At 44.3% G+C, this 13759-nt stretch overlaps 1 protein-coding gene across 2 annotated transcripts; it reads left to right on the forward strand.

Annotated features, from left to right (window-relative positions):
* Positions 1 to 7634: 7634 nt before the first annotated feature.
* On the forward strand, positions 7635 to 13590 carry LOC6506947 (proline-rich extensin-like protein EPR1). 2 transcript variants are annotated; one of them, XM_032454443.2, is made up of 4 exons: positions 7635 to 7893; positions 10667 to 10735; positions 10799 to 11409; positions 11536 to 13590. In XM_032454443.2, the coding sequence occupies exons 1-4, from the start codon at positions 7891 to 7893 to the stop codon at positions 13142 to 13144; spliced, it is 2292 nt and encodes a 763-aa protein (XP_032310334.1). In that variant the 5' UTR covers positions 7635 to 7890; the 3' UTR covers positions 13145 to 13590. The 2 variants fall into 2 exon arrangements, with proteins under 2 accessions (XP_032310334.1, XP_001956936.3); XM_001956900.4 differs by having other exon boundaries at positions 10799 to 13590.
* The last annotated feature ends 169 nt before the right edge of the window (positions 13591 to 13759 follow it).

Consider the following 13759-nt stretch of genomic DNA (forward strand, 5'->3'; position numbering starts at 1 on the left):
ATTTTTCCAATCTTTTGTTTTAGATTGAAGGGGAATAACACCCTGATTCATAAATGGTATTCCTTTTCTCGATCGGTTGCGAAATAGTAAAGATATTTGTTAAAAATTGAATGAAAATTTTGGATTTTGGAAAAATAAAATAACTAGGAAATCGTTGGTAAATTTTAATTTTTCGTGATGGAAAAATGTGCATAACTCGATCAATACTCGGTATAACCAGAAATGTTATACCTTCCCGATCTTAGATCTTTGAGTACTTTTATTTTCCATCAATATCTGAAAAACTAAAATTCTACCCATTTTTTGTTATTTTTCAAAGGGGTAACATCATGGTTTTGCTCATAAATGGGCACAATTTTAAATCCTCTTTATTACTCATATTTTAATGCAGATTGGAGGGGATTGAATCCCTCATTCATAAATGACACTGATTTTTAAATTCGGTTATTAAATGGCTGAGATATTGGCCTAGAGCTAAGGCCTAGATTTAAGAAATTATGGATTCTGAAAAAACTTTAATATAACATCGGGGGGTCCTGATCAAGAATGTGTAGACTTTAAAGAATTTATGATACTTTCTGAATGGCTAAAATGACTTAATTTCCCAAAATATTTAGACATAATTAAAAGGCCTATAAAAACAGCATCCCCCAAATCTTTTGATGCTAAAACATATTCATAAGAAGGTAGCAGAATATAAATTTTAATAAAGAAATTAAATCATAATAAAATATTTATAGCTTATAAACGTTAACTTAATTGTATGTTTTTCTTGACCAATTTGCAAAAGGTTATCCTAGTAGCTATGAAAAGATTAATTATTGAACTCTATTGAGAATGCAATTCAGGCATAAGATTTATGAAACTATGAAATGCTAAATTGAGCAATTTGAAGATGATATTCATAAAATGTGATACATTCCTAGGAGGCAGTCGTGCTAAATAAGTGCGAAGTTGGCCATTAAGTGGCTAATCAAGACATGTTTTCTGGCCACTTTGGGGCCGCTCTTGAGCCATTGAGAAGCTCTTGTTCAGAAAATCGGCAGGGGGCCTTGAGACGGGCATATCGAATGGTTGGAACGAGCGTGTGATGTATGGCTCGAGTTAATCGATTCCACATCAAAATATATAGTTTAGCCACGCAGCCGAAGAACTGCATTGAGATGAGATCCCATGGTGGATGGTGGATGTCTTAGAGTATCATTAAGGCAGTCACTGAAATGCTAATCGATTCATGCTCAACAGGCACACATAGTTATTGGATATACAGATATACGTACATATATCTTGGTCTTCTTCCTCTATTTTGCATAATACCCACACACAGGCACTAGCTGAAAAATAAAAACCACAGAAATTTTGTGGCTGGACTGGAGCTACGAATCTTGTATTACCAGCTGACGTATTTGCTAACTGATGAATTTTATACAAATTTGATACACTCGAGGTGAACTTGATTTTGTTTGCCGCCGTTGTTGTTTTATGTTTGCTTTTTTGTCTTTATTTTTTTTTTGGTAGAAGCATCTATGTCTAAATGTATCTCCGTGCAGAAGCAGACTTTAAGATACACGATACGAAGAGGCAGCGCCTCAACGAGTTTGGTCTCGCGGTTTTATTTCTTTATATGAAAATTCAAATTAAAGCTAATAAATACTTAGGCGTTCATTGTGGACGTTGGCTGTTGCCGCCAAACTCTATCTGAAATTCATTAGAAAACTGGTCTAACTAACCTTCGTCGCAGAGTCGAGACTTGAGAAGATGCCACCGCGTCAAGGGGTGGGGTGAGGCTTTGATTGACGTCTTTGGATTGCATAATCCAATTAAGTTGGCGCTAAACGCAAGAAAAGCGGTGTCACATTCGATTTAATGTCACACTTCAGGCCAGGATATTTTTTGTATTTTCAGGACTGTTGCCTACTTCTCAGGGATAGCCGCCTATGGCCAAAAAATGCGGAAGCTCTTCATCCCAACTTCCATATGAACGTGCGATCTTGAACCTCGACCAACAAATCATAAATGCCACATCGGAAATTTATGGCCGGTTGGGGGGAAATTTGGCCTTTTGGGTGCCAGCATGGCTGCCCATTAAGATCAGTTACTTCACAGGCCACCGATCGTCCAGCCATCGATAAATTACATGCTATATTTTTGTATTTTTTATTGGAGTCTGGGAAGTGCGTCAGAGCGTGAGTGTTACCTTACCAGGTTTCTTCTTTTTAATCAAAAAGGTTTCTGTCACTTGTAATCCAAAGTAGAATAATAAATACTCTATCTAAGAATTCTTATAAAGGGAAACCTCTAATTTTCAAAGAGTAAATCTTATTCCACAAGCACAAAAATATTATTAAGAAAAATTTGCATGTCTGACTTTTAATTTTGGATTTTCGGGTCTAGAATCGTTGAAACTGTCAAAAGTTGTCTGCCTACAAGATATAAGTAAATGGCAATATATTATGTACTGGGACGAACCAGTTGGCTATTAAAATGAGGCGATATAACCAGTTGGCTGGATCTACCACTGTTCCCAAACGGCTTAAAACAAATGTATTTTATTCGAAATTAATTTTTGGCTTGTGTGTTTTTTTTATTATTATTATTTAGTTGCTCACAAATTTGGCCAATCCGTGTAGAATTTATACATCCACATCGAAGACGGCTCAAGCCAGATCTGTAGCTCCAATTCATACATTATATTTATCTCCTTTGTGTATATTTAATTTTGAATATAATTTTGGGCTTCGGACAGCCTTGTGGATCTTGACGACGCGTGTGAGCAGCGCGATGCGTTTGGGGCTGCTCCAATTTCTGACTATATTTCAGATTTCAGTTTGTATTTGATTGTTTTTCTGGCCCGGCTTGTGAATCTCACTCGACCTTAAGTGGGCTAATTTACAGGCCGGCGAAGTGGCCGAGATGGCAGAGGTGAAGTGCACTCACCAAAAGATCGAGATGGCCAGTAATCAGGCAGCGATGTTAGCCAGAGTATCTCAAGTTCCATTTCGGGGCACCTTCCGTTTTGACCCGAGAGCATCGAGAGTCTTAGGCTGAACTTGAGACGAGGTGTCGCCTTAAGTGAATAATTAGCTCAATTCAGGTTTTATGTATCAGCTTTTGGCAGATGCGGTTATTAATTAAACTCTGCACAGGAAAAAATGTATCAAATGAGTTATAATAGCTCCGCAGAGTAATAATGATACGATTTTATAAAACCACATTATGGTATATGATTGGCATTAATCTGATTTTATTTGCCAAATCATACAACCAAACTTTGAATATTTTAATAATAGTTATTTTATTAATTTATGCTTATTAATTTTTGATGATCGAATCTATATTTTCTCTGGCTATTATAGTAGAGTTGAGAAAAGCTTATTAATGATCTTCTATTTCTGAAGTTTTTAACAAAAAATATCTCACTTCTCAATCTTTATTAAATAATTTAAAAACATCAAATTTTTGTCTTCTTAATAATCTCTCAACTTGACAAATAATAGACCATTTACAAGATCTTGTAAATTCTGACCAAGCTCTGGCACTTTCGCTTTAAAAGGCCAGTGTTTCAAGTTTGTTAAACTTTCAAGGGTCACTCTCCGGCGATTATGTAATGGCCCGAGCCCAGATTCTGTGGGGAACAGGTTTTCCCATCTGGCTACCAGTTCCCAGTAACCAATTCCCACCAAGATGGCTCTCCGATTTGACCCTCAGCGGTTCCCAAAAAATAAAATCTGTTTGGGTGTCTCGTTTAACGCGACAAGGATTCCAATGGCAATGGCCCGCAATTGTGGCCCATAAATTTTTGGCCAAGAAAATAATCAAAAAAAAAACTGGTTAACGCTCGCCTGCTGGTGTCCTTGATAAGGCTTATTAATATTTTTGTTGTTTCTGGGTCTGTTTCAGGGGGAAAAACACGTTTTATTCGAACGAAACGCCTTTTATTCCGAATCGAGCTGAAGCCAATATCGATGCAGGTTTTTGGGTTTTGTTCCAAGTAATCTCACAAATTTGAAATGAACTCCAAACGCCATTTATCCATTAACTAAATGCCGTTAGCAGAGTTGTTTTTTTCGATCTGCCAACAATTATTCACTCGCTTCAGAAACGTTTTACGTTTTGCCATAAAATATTCATAAATTTTATCGGCTAACTGTAATTTTTGCCGACTTGCTAAAGCAATTTACTTAATTTTAGTCGTTCGATCTAAATCAATTTAAGGTGAATGTTTCACAGATCAACGCTGGAGATATGTCTGGTTATATTTATGTCACAAGATAATTTTAAAGATTGATTGAAAAGAACAATTTTACGTTTGAAAAACTTTCCATTTCAATCATTAGCACATTGTAAAATGTAGCTAGAAGTTTCGATTAAATGCTAACCATTTTTTTTACTTCCTATACCACAAAAAATATATTTAAAGCTGTTCACCAAAAAATAGGTAGAAATAAAATAAAGTGGGAAACTAGTTAGTCGGGTCGCGGGTTTGTTTGGATCGCGGATTTACATAAAAACAAATCCTAAGCAGAAAACAATATAGTTCGCCTTGGCTGTGGTCGTATAGAACTCAACCCATAAGACACAGACAAATGCGATATGTATAGGGATAAATTTGCATAAATCATAAGCACAATTAACGATGTTTCGGCATTTGTTCTCTGGCCAAAACTCTGACTTAGGTGACGTGACATTTGACTCGAAAATTTATACGATTCCCGCCGGACAAGATCCGCGAAATTTGAATAAACCACGCACTTTGAAACATTGTTCCAAACCACGACGAAGACCAAACCAAGACCCATCCTCTAGCCATTCAAAGATGTGCGTGAAGATGTGTTCTTCAGGGTGGGGACGAGGAGAGTCATCATCTGGCTCCTTATAAATATTCAGTGGCAATTCTTTCATATCTCTTGCTTCGGCGAACACTTTTTATTAGGCCTTTTTGCGGTTCATATGCCATAGATCTTGGAAACAAGAGACTTGATTTTAATTTTAATGGCCTGTGCGTGAGGGTATTTAATTTGCTTGCGGATTAGATAGGCTGCAGTTGGTTTCTACCTGAAATTCTTGTCTTTTTTGGCTGTTTTTAATCCAAAGCATTTAATATCTTTTAGAATGATTTTGGCTAGCTTAATAAATAAGCTTTTATGACTGCTAGTTTTTCCTAGAGCTATGATTTATGGTTGCCAAAAATTCATGTTCACTTGCAAAACTCAATTTAAAAATATACAAAAGATGTTGACAAAAACTAACAAATTCCTGCTGCACTTTGGTGCCAAAAAGAGCAGTAAAAATTATGATTTAAGAGGCGTTAACTCTTTATAGTTTTGTTTTTTGTTCTTGGTGGTTCAGTTAAGAAGCCATTAAACTCTGAAGCCACATTATCAGATGATATTAACAAGACAATGGCAGCAACACCTTTCGGAAATGACTGAATAATGGAATGTTGTTGATAAAAATCTAACAAAAAATGGTTATAAATTTCATATTCATGATTTCCGCCAAGCAAGAAAAAAAACCCCAAAGACCCCTCAGACTAGAAGCTTTTTTTTTTGGAGGATTGATTAGTAACCTGACTAGAATGTGGTTGACAAACTCGTACATGTCAGTTAGTAATTTAATTTGAGTTGACAGCCGTGATCAGATCGTCCTTCGATGGAATCCAAAAACCGATAATGGAGACAAATTCTCAGATCTCGGCATGGAAATCGTTGAATAATCGATTGTTGCAGCGTCCGAGATGATGCGACAAAAAAAGGCTTTTCCCGGCCAGTTGCCGGCCAGAGTTTGGTGTGTGTGTCGACTGGAAAAACGTTGAAATAAAAACAACGAAGACGCTTCAGTTATCCGCAATGACAAATTTGAAATGTCAGCAGTCGCCGTCAAGTGTCATTGCCTTATGGTCGGCGCGGTTTACTGTGCACAGCAAGTTATGACCCGAATTGTTAGCCAGCCGGAGGTTCCTCACTCGCATTGTGCAATAAAAAGAGCCCAAGAATTAATTGTTGCACTAAACTAAAGTGCTAAACGAGGGTCGAGCACAAGGGGTGACTTCCTCGAGTCAAGTTTCCGTCGAAGCTGCCGCTTCCTTTTGTCCAAAAGTACTTGAGGATCCATTAGATCTGACTCTACTAACTCTAATCTGACCACGCACGTTGGCCAAAAGAGTTCAAAGTCATTTCTATTTTAAGCCTGGCTAATCGGTGGCGGGATGCTCATGACTGCCAATTGGCCAAGTCTGGAGGCTGTGGGTGTCACTCTGATTGGTTCATTAAAACGCTTGACTTGGCTTTTGGCGTGACTGCTTTTCATGAGTTCGAAAATTAATAAATTCTAGTTATTAAAAACAAAATGCGAATAAACGAAACTGCAGGCAGGCGATGACAAATTCTGAAACTCGTTTTCGGTGTCAAAAGAAGAATGCAGCGTCTTCTTGGCTTGGGCGAGTGGCGATCGCTAATTGTATCCATTAAGAAGGGGTTAAGTGGGGTATATTATAATGATATGATATTAAAAATAATATTTGTTAAATTTAAAAAGGTAAGAGGGAATTGGGATAGTCATTAAATAAATTACAATACATTTTAACCTAAAAGAAAGAGACTTGTAAAAGTTTTTAAGCTAGTTAGCCTTGGAGAACCCTAATCTTAAGTCATTAGAAAACTCTCAAGAAAATCCTGTTTAAGAGGTACCTCCTAGTCCTATCACTCTTTAATTTTCACCTCTGATTGCTGATCGCACATCACAGATCTCGCATTGCCAGATCGCAGAGTGTGCGTTTAAAGGTCATTCGGTTAGTGGAGTCAGAGTCAGAGAGTCCGAGATACAGAGATGCAATGCGATGAGCCTACCTTAACATTCAACTCCAGATGGTACCTGGTGTTGACCCCCACCAGACGCATCTCGTTTCGGCCAAGTCAACCGGTTCATGTTCAATCCGCAAAACTGCATGTAGGCCTAATCTATTGTGGTAATTGCCATTAGCCAACGCCTGATCCCAGCGGCCTTATTTGCCTTGGGGCGGGCCTTTAACTGAGATGAGACCGCGCGCCGAGCCGAGCTTCGATGGGAGCCTTGACTCCGACTCGATTTGGCTCTCAGATGTCTGGGCCCGATTGATGAAATTGGTGGGTTTTTGGCGGTGGACCCATTTACCAAAAAATTAAACGCCGCATGACAACGTGTTTAACACTCGCAGAAAAAAACGCTACCAAAACTATTTGCCAGAAACCGAAGATTGGCTAAATGGAAAGACCAACAAATACCAAAAGACAGTTGCTCCGGTGTGGCTACTTTAGTTGCTCTTCTGCCATAATTGTTGGGCTTTAATTTGGCAGCTTTTTGTTTTTTTTTTTCCTTATACATTTTTATTTAAGCCATGTTATCGCTGCTCACAAACATCAAACAACAGAAACAATAGCAACAACACCAGGGGAGACAGGTTGGTCAGCAGCAGCGGTTGCTGCCTCGGTTGGCTGCGACTGAGACAGCGACGCCGGCAGTGGCGAGCATCTTCAACTTCGCTTTTGATTTTCGGCTTTTAACAGCTGTCGCCCCGTTGAAGATGCCGCTCTGCCGCAGCCAGCGTCGCCGTCGACGACACTCTGCCCAGGTGGGCAGATGCTGGGTCCGAGTATATATAGAAAATCTACAAGTTTTGATGCTTTAGTTGGTATTCCACACTCGACCTAGAAGTTAAACCAACTTAGCTTGGCATCGATCAAATTCAATCGACCGAATTGAATTTGATACGATCGGTCGCGTCTCCTTTCTTCTTCCGATCCATCCGAATCCAGCAAGGATTACATATATCCACCACACGCACGCACGCAAAAAGGATTACCCAACTTTCGCGGGATTACTACTGTTCGCAGCAGTCGGAAAGTGTACACCATGGTAACCGAATCCCGTCCAGTTTCCCCGACCAGTTACAATCTAAATAACCCAAGAAAAACCTAATCTAAGCCGAAAACGAACAATTATGGTTGAGTGCAAAAGTGCAAAATACGAAACAAGTGTCCCTCTCGGTGTGAAGACAAACAAGACATTTCCAAAGAGACAGCTCCCCCAAAAGCCGTCCAAAGTCACAGAAAAAGCAAAAGCATCCACCAAGCAAACACCAAGAAAAGCAAATAAATTGCTAAATACCGAGTGCAGCTCGAATTCAATCTCTAACTATTTGCATTTCACATTTCGACGAGGGCCTAAAACACACAGAAAGAAAATACAGTGCTAAATGGGTTAATTCAAAAGTATTTCAAGTTCAAATTGGTTAATATGAAAGTATTCACTGCAAAAACTTTGTTTGAAAAAGGAGTTTTGAAGGATATCTTAAATATTACTTTTTGAACATTATAAAAGTTTTCTTAAATGTTTTTTAAAGGTTACGTCCTTCACATTAAAAAGTAATGTCTAAAACAGACAGAAGATTCTATAAAGATTCCTAAACATATGCTTAAAAACTGGTATTATTCTGTGTGTTTTTTAGGCAAAAAGAAGACAAGTTTATGAGCTATAAAGTCTAGTCTTTTATCTAAGAACTAAAAAAGTAGAAATATAGTTTAAGAAATAGTATAGAATAGAATCTCTTTAGAAAGAAAGCCTATTAAACCGAAAAACCATAGTATTCTTAGTTATATTTCTTAAACCGTCCCAAGACAGGCATCGAAAAATGATCTAATTTTCTCCCAGTGCATATCTGGACACCAGGGCTATTCCCGCCTAGTTGACAGCTGGCCAGTTGACATTTAAGCCACAGCGATCGGTGGTAGAAATTATTGTGCAAGTGTCGGATCGCCGCCATCGAGTGCAATGTTACGCATACGCCGTGTGGCCGCCCACAGAGCCATATGCTGCTTGCGGCTGAAGCTGCTCAGGCTGCTTGATCGGCAGCATTTGCGTATTAAGTCATTAGGATGGACCAGCTGCATATGCATTCTGGCATTCATCTGCCGTTTCTATGTCAGCATTGACATGGCTCTGAAGATGAAATTAAAACTTGTTTCTTCATTTTCTTATTCCATAATTTTTGCTATTGCTACTGACATTTGCGAATAGCAATTTGCGATTGGCGTATTTAGGTAAATAGCCATTAAAAAACATTGCCTTTAGTTAGATTCTTGACGTTGCCATTGAACAGCCCATTAGTTCGCGACATTGTTGCCCAAGACCCAAGACCTAGCCCATTCGCCAGATTTTCCCTTTAAGATACTAAACTCATAAAAGAGGGGCTTTTTCTGGCGAATCTCTCACAGTCTTTTTGGGTGATTTAATTGCCCTAATATCTTGGCATTGAGGCTCTGCCCTCGATGCGGTGTGAATCGGATTAATTAGCTGCCAATTAGCATAATGAACTCACGAGGGAGCGAAAAAAAGTTGCTTCACCCGACAGGTCCTTTCACTTTCCTCCCAATAAGTCAAACCCGATTAAATTCTTAAATTCCTAAGCTCTGTGATATTTGAAACGAGTAAGAACAGCCAAAAGTTCAGGTTCATTAGCATAAATTATTTTAAATCATTTACATACAAAGATTAAATATTTGTTGAAATTAGCAAGCATTCAAGACTTTGTATTTGTAGGATGTGGATGTGGTTTTGGCCATAAACCAACATATTTGGTTATAAATGACACCAGGCGATGCGTATGCTAATTTCAAGAGTTTTTCTCACTAGTTTTATGGCCTGTCTTGGCTGATTATTATATAATCTTGGCTAGAACTGGTCTGCAGTCTGTCGCTTTTCGAGGCTTTCGTATCCGGGCAGGTTTCTCGCATAATCGGCTATTTATATAACACGAGAGGCACACACGAAAATTCTTAGCCAAGTCCGGCTAATTAATTGAGCTCATCGACTGGTCAGCCAGGCACTTCGGCCACCGCTGATCACTTTCATTAATGTTGAAAGCAATGATGGCTAGCAATGACCTTGCCATGGTCGAAGAGTCCAGCGACAGATGCAAATGAACCTGTCCGCTGTATTCGGAAGCCATAATTCAGGGGCTGCTTCCTCGGGTCCAGATCCACGGCAGCGCTAATTTGCATTATGTTTCAATCGAACCAATCTCCGAAATTTACAACGCAGCCCGAGGCACCTTGCACTGAAAAAACAATGGGGGTCAATAGCTGCGATAGCCGTATAGCCGACGAATAAATCATTTCTTATTGATGCCTTTATGGTAATGTGTTGATTTTGATTACCATATTAAAATGAAATCATAATTATGATACTGTCCGATCCCCTAAGAAATATGTCACACTATTTTAGTTTTTGTTTCCCCTGCGTCTGCCGTACACTGACCTAGAGATGCTAATGCCTGTCAAAGTTGAATGTCGGTGTTAACATTTCGAGTGATTTTCAATGCATTATGGTAATGTGGCTGCGGCCCATCCGCATCGATTCGATCCGAATGCTTTTGCCGGCCTGAACTTTACCACAGTTTTGAACTGCAGGCCATTGTTGGCTCTAGCCCCCTTCTCGGCCTTCTCGGCCCCGTACTCTCCGATTCGGGCCAAGTTGCTGCGAAGCGTGAAGTGGCGATTAGCCTAGAAGGCGATCAATTAGTTGCAATCGGGTTGTTAGACCTGGTCGTTAGCAGAGTTGGCACCGAAAATTACCAGAATTTGATTGCTCATCCGCTGATTCCTTCGTTTTTGTTTCTTTCCTCTTGCAGAGAAGTGCACTGTTCGTTGTGGCGCTCTGCGCCGTGGCGGTGGCCACAGTAACGGCCGATACGCATGTGGTAAGTAGCTCCTCCCTAGGATTGATCCTCTCCGGAAACTCACCTCACAACTTTCACTTGCAGCGTAAGACCCGTGCCGCCGACGGGTACTTCTACCCTACGCCCAAGGTGCCGTTCGATCTGCCCGTTCGCACCAACCCACCGCCCACGCGGCCACCAACCCGCCCCCCCACTCCTCCCCCAACCAGGCCACCCACCCGGCCACCAACCACCCGTCCCCCGGCAACTTACTTGCCGCCCACGAATAAGCCACCACCACCGGCTACTACTCGTGTGCCTCCACCACCACCGCCGCCAAGGACCCCACCTCCGACCAGGCCGCCAACTCGTCCCCCGACGACCCGTCCTCCAGCAACCTACCTGCCACCCACCAACAAGCCACCAGCACCGGTGACCACTCGTCGCCCGACGCCACCACCCACCAGGCCCCCAACCAGGCCACCAACCACCCGCCCGCCGGCAACCTACCTGCCGCCCACGAACAAGCCTCCTCCACCAGTGACCACCCGTGTGCCACCACCACCACCGCCGCCAAGGACCCCGCCTCCAACTAGGCCACCAACTCGTCCCCCGACGACTCGTCCTCCAGCAACCTACCTGCCGCCCACCAACAAGCCACCAGCACCAGTGACCACTCGTCGCCCAACGCCGCCACCGACCAGGCCACCAACCAGGCCCCCAACTCCACCACCGACCCGTGCTTCCACCCCAGCTCCTACCTACCTGCCACCCACCAACAAGCCACCACCACCAGCGACCACTCGTCGGCCAACGCCACCACCGACCAGGCCACCAACCAGGCCTCCAACTCCACCACCGACCAGGCCACCAACTCGTCCACCAACGCCGCCACCAACCTACTTGCCGCCCGTGACTGTGCGCACCACTCGCCCACCTCCTCCACCAACCCGTCCACCAACCCCACCACCGACTCGCCCACCCACCCGTCCTTCTACTCCCCCACCAACCCGTCCTCCCACTCCTCCCCCAACCCGTGCATCCACTCCCGCTCCCACCTACCTGCCACCCACCAACAAGCCACCACCACCAGCAACCACTCGTCCCCCAGTACGCACCACCCGCCCACCTCCACCACCAACCAGGCCCCCAACCCCACCACCCACCAGGCCACCAACTCGTCCACCAACCCGTCCACCAACCCCTCCTCCGACCTACCTTCCCCCAGTGACCGTGCGCACCACTCGCCCACCTCCACCACCGACTAGGCCACCAACCCCACCACCAACTAGGCCACCAACCCGTCCCCCGACGCCACCCCCAACCAGGCCACCCACTCGTCCACCGACGCCACCACCAACCCGTGCCTCCACTCCGGCACCTACCTATCTGCCACCCACCAACAAGCCACCACCACCGGCAACCACTCGCCCACCAGTGCGCACCACCCGTCCTCCTCCACCACCAACCAGGCCACCAACCCCTCCCCCAACTAGGCCACCAACTCGTCCCCCGACGCCACCACCAACTTATCTGCCTCCCGTGACCGTGCGCACCACTCGCCCACCTCCACCACCAACCAAGCCACGCACTCCTCCCCCAACTAGGCCACCAACTCGTCCTCCGACGCCACCACCAACTTATCTGCCCCCCGTGACTGTGCGCACCACCCGCCCACCTCCACCACCAACCAGGCCACCAACCCCTCCCCCAACTAGGCCACCAACTCGTCCCCCGACGCCACCACCAACCAGGCCACCCACTCGTCCTCCGACGCCACCACCAACCCGTGCCTCCACTCCGGCACCTACCTACCTGCCACCCACCAACAAGCCACCACCACCGGCTACCACTCGCCCACCAGTGCGCACCACCCGTCCCCCTCCACCACCAACTAGGCCACCAACTCCTCCCCCAACTAGGCCACCAACTCGTCCCCCGACGCCACCACCAACTTATCTGCCCCCCGTCACCGTGCGCACCACCCGCCCACCTCCACCACCAACTCGTCCCCCGACTCGTCCTCCAACCAGGCCACCCACTCGTGCCACCACCCCGGCACCTACTTATCTGCCACCCACCAACAAGCCACCACCACCGGCTACCACTCGCCCACCAGTGCGCACCACCCGCCCTCCTCCACCACCAACCCGGCCACCAACCCCACCACCCACTAGGCCACCAACCCGGCCACCCACTCCCCCACCAACCTACCTGCCCCCCGTGACGGTGCGCACCACCCGCCCACCTCCACCACCCACTCGCCCCCCAACCCCACCACCAACCCGTCCCCCCACTCGCCCACCAACCCCACCACCAACCCGTCCCCCAACTCGCCCACCCACCACGTACCTGCCGCCCGTGACCCGTCGCACCACCCCCTACGTGCCAGTCACCACCAAGTTCCCGGGCTACAACTACCCCGTGCCCAAGATCCCCTTCAACTTCTAGGCGAAGGATCTTCGGATCTGCGGGATCGCAGTAGTAGTAGCAGGCACTTGTCCAGGGCTAGATTGATCTTCTAGTCATACAGTCGTACAGTCTAAAAAAAAAGAGAAAAGATAGTTCACAAATTGGCCGCCAGGGTGCTAGAGGGCGCCGCTGGGGCGCCACGAAGGGACGACACTTGTTTGTTTTTATTTTATTTTTTGTAATTACGAATCGCATACTCATACAGCTAGGGACCATCGTCTACACACTATGTGCCCCACTTGTACAGCTAACTCTCTATCCAATCTTGCTATTTCTACCCGCTACGATCGAAGAAGGACCGGCCCGATCGACTGTGACGGGCCGATCCAGCTCAAGACTATATAGCTCTATATTACGATTAATAAATCTTTTATTCGGATCACTGAAGAACCTGAACAATAAAATAAGTTTTTCGAATATTTCAATGGATTTTCTTTTTATTTATTAGTGGTTTTGGGTGGTCTTTAACATACCTATAATAAGATACGATAAAAGATAAATGATCTTTGGGAATAAGATTTTTTGAAAGTTCGAAAAGTTACTGATTCTTTAAGCCTTACTATTGCTGATCCTTTGGCTGACAGTGTTTACTTA

The sequence above is a fragment of the Drosophila ananassae genome, chromosome 2R (assembly GCF_017639315.1).
Source record: "Drosophila ananassae strain 14024-0371.13 chromosome 2R, ASM1763931v2, whole genome shotgun sequence".
Classification (NCBI taxonomy): domain Eukaryota; kingdom Metazoa; phylum Arthropoda; class Insecta; order Diptera; family Drosophilidae; genus Drosophila; species Drosophila ananassae.

Excerpts from the sequence above, each read along its gene's own strand:
- LOC6506947 (XM_001956900.4), top strand. Across the intron at positions 10,736-10,798 it reads TAACGGCCGATACGCATGTG|CGTAAGACCCGTGCCGCCGA; the intron begins GTAAGTAGCTCC and ends TTTCACTTGCAG.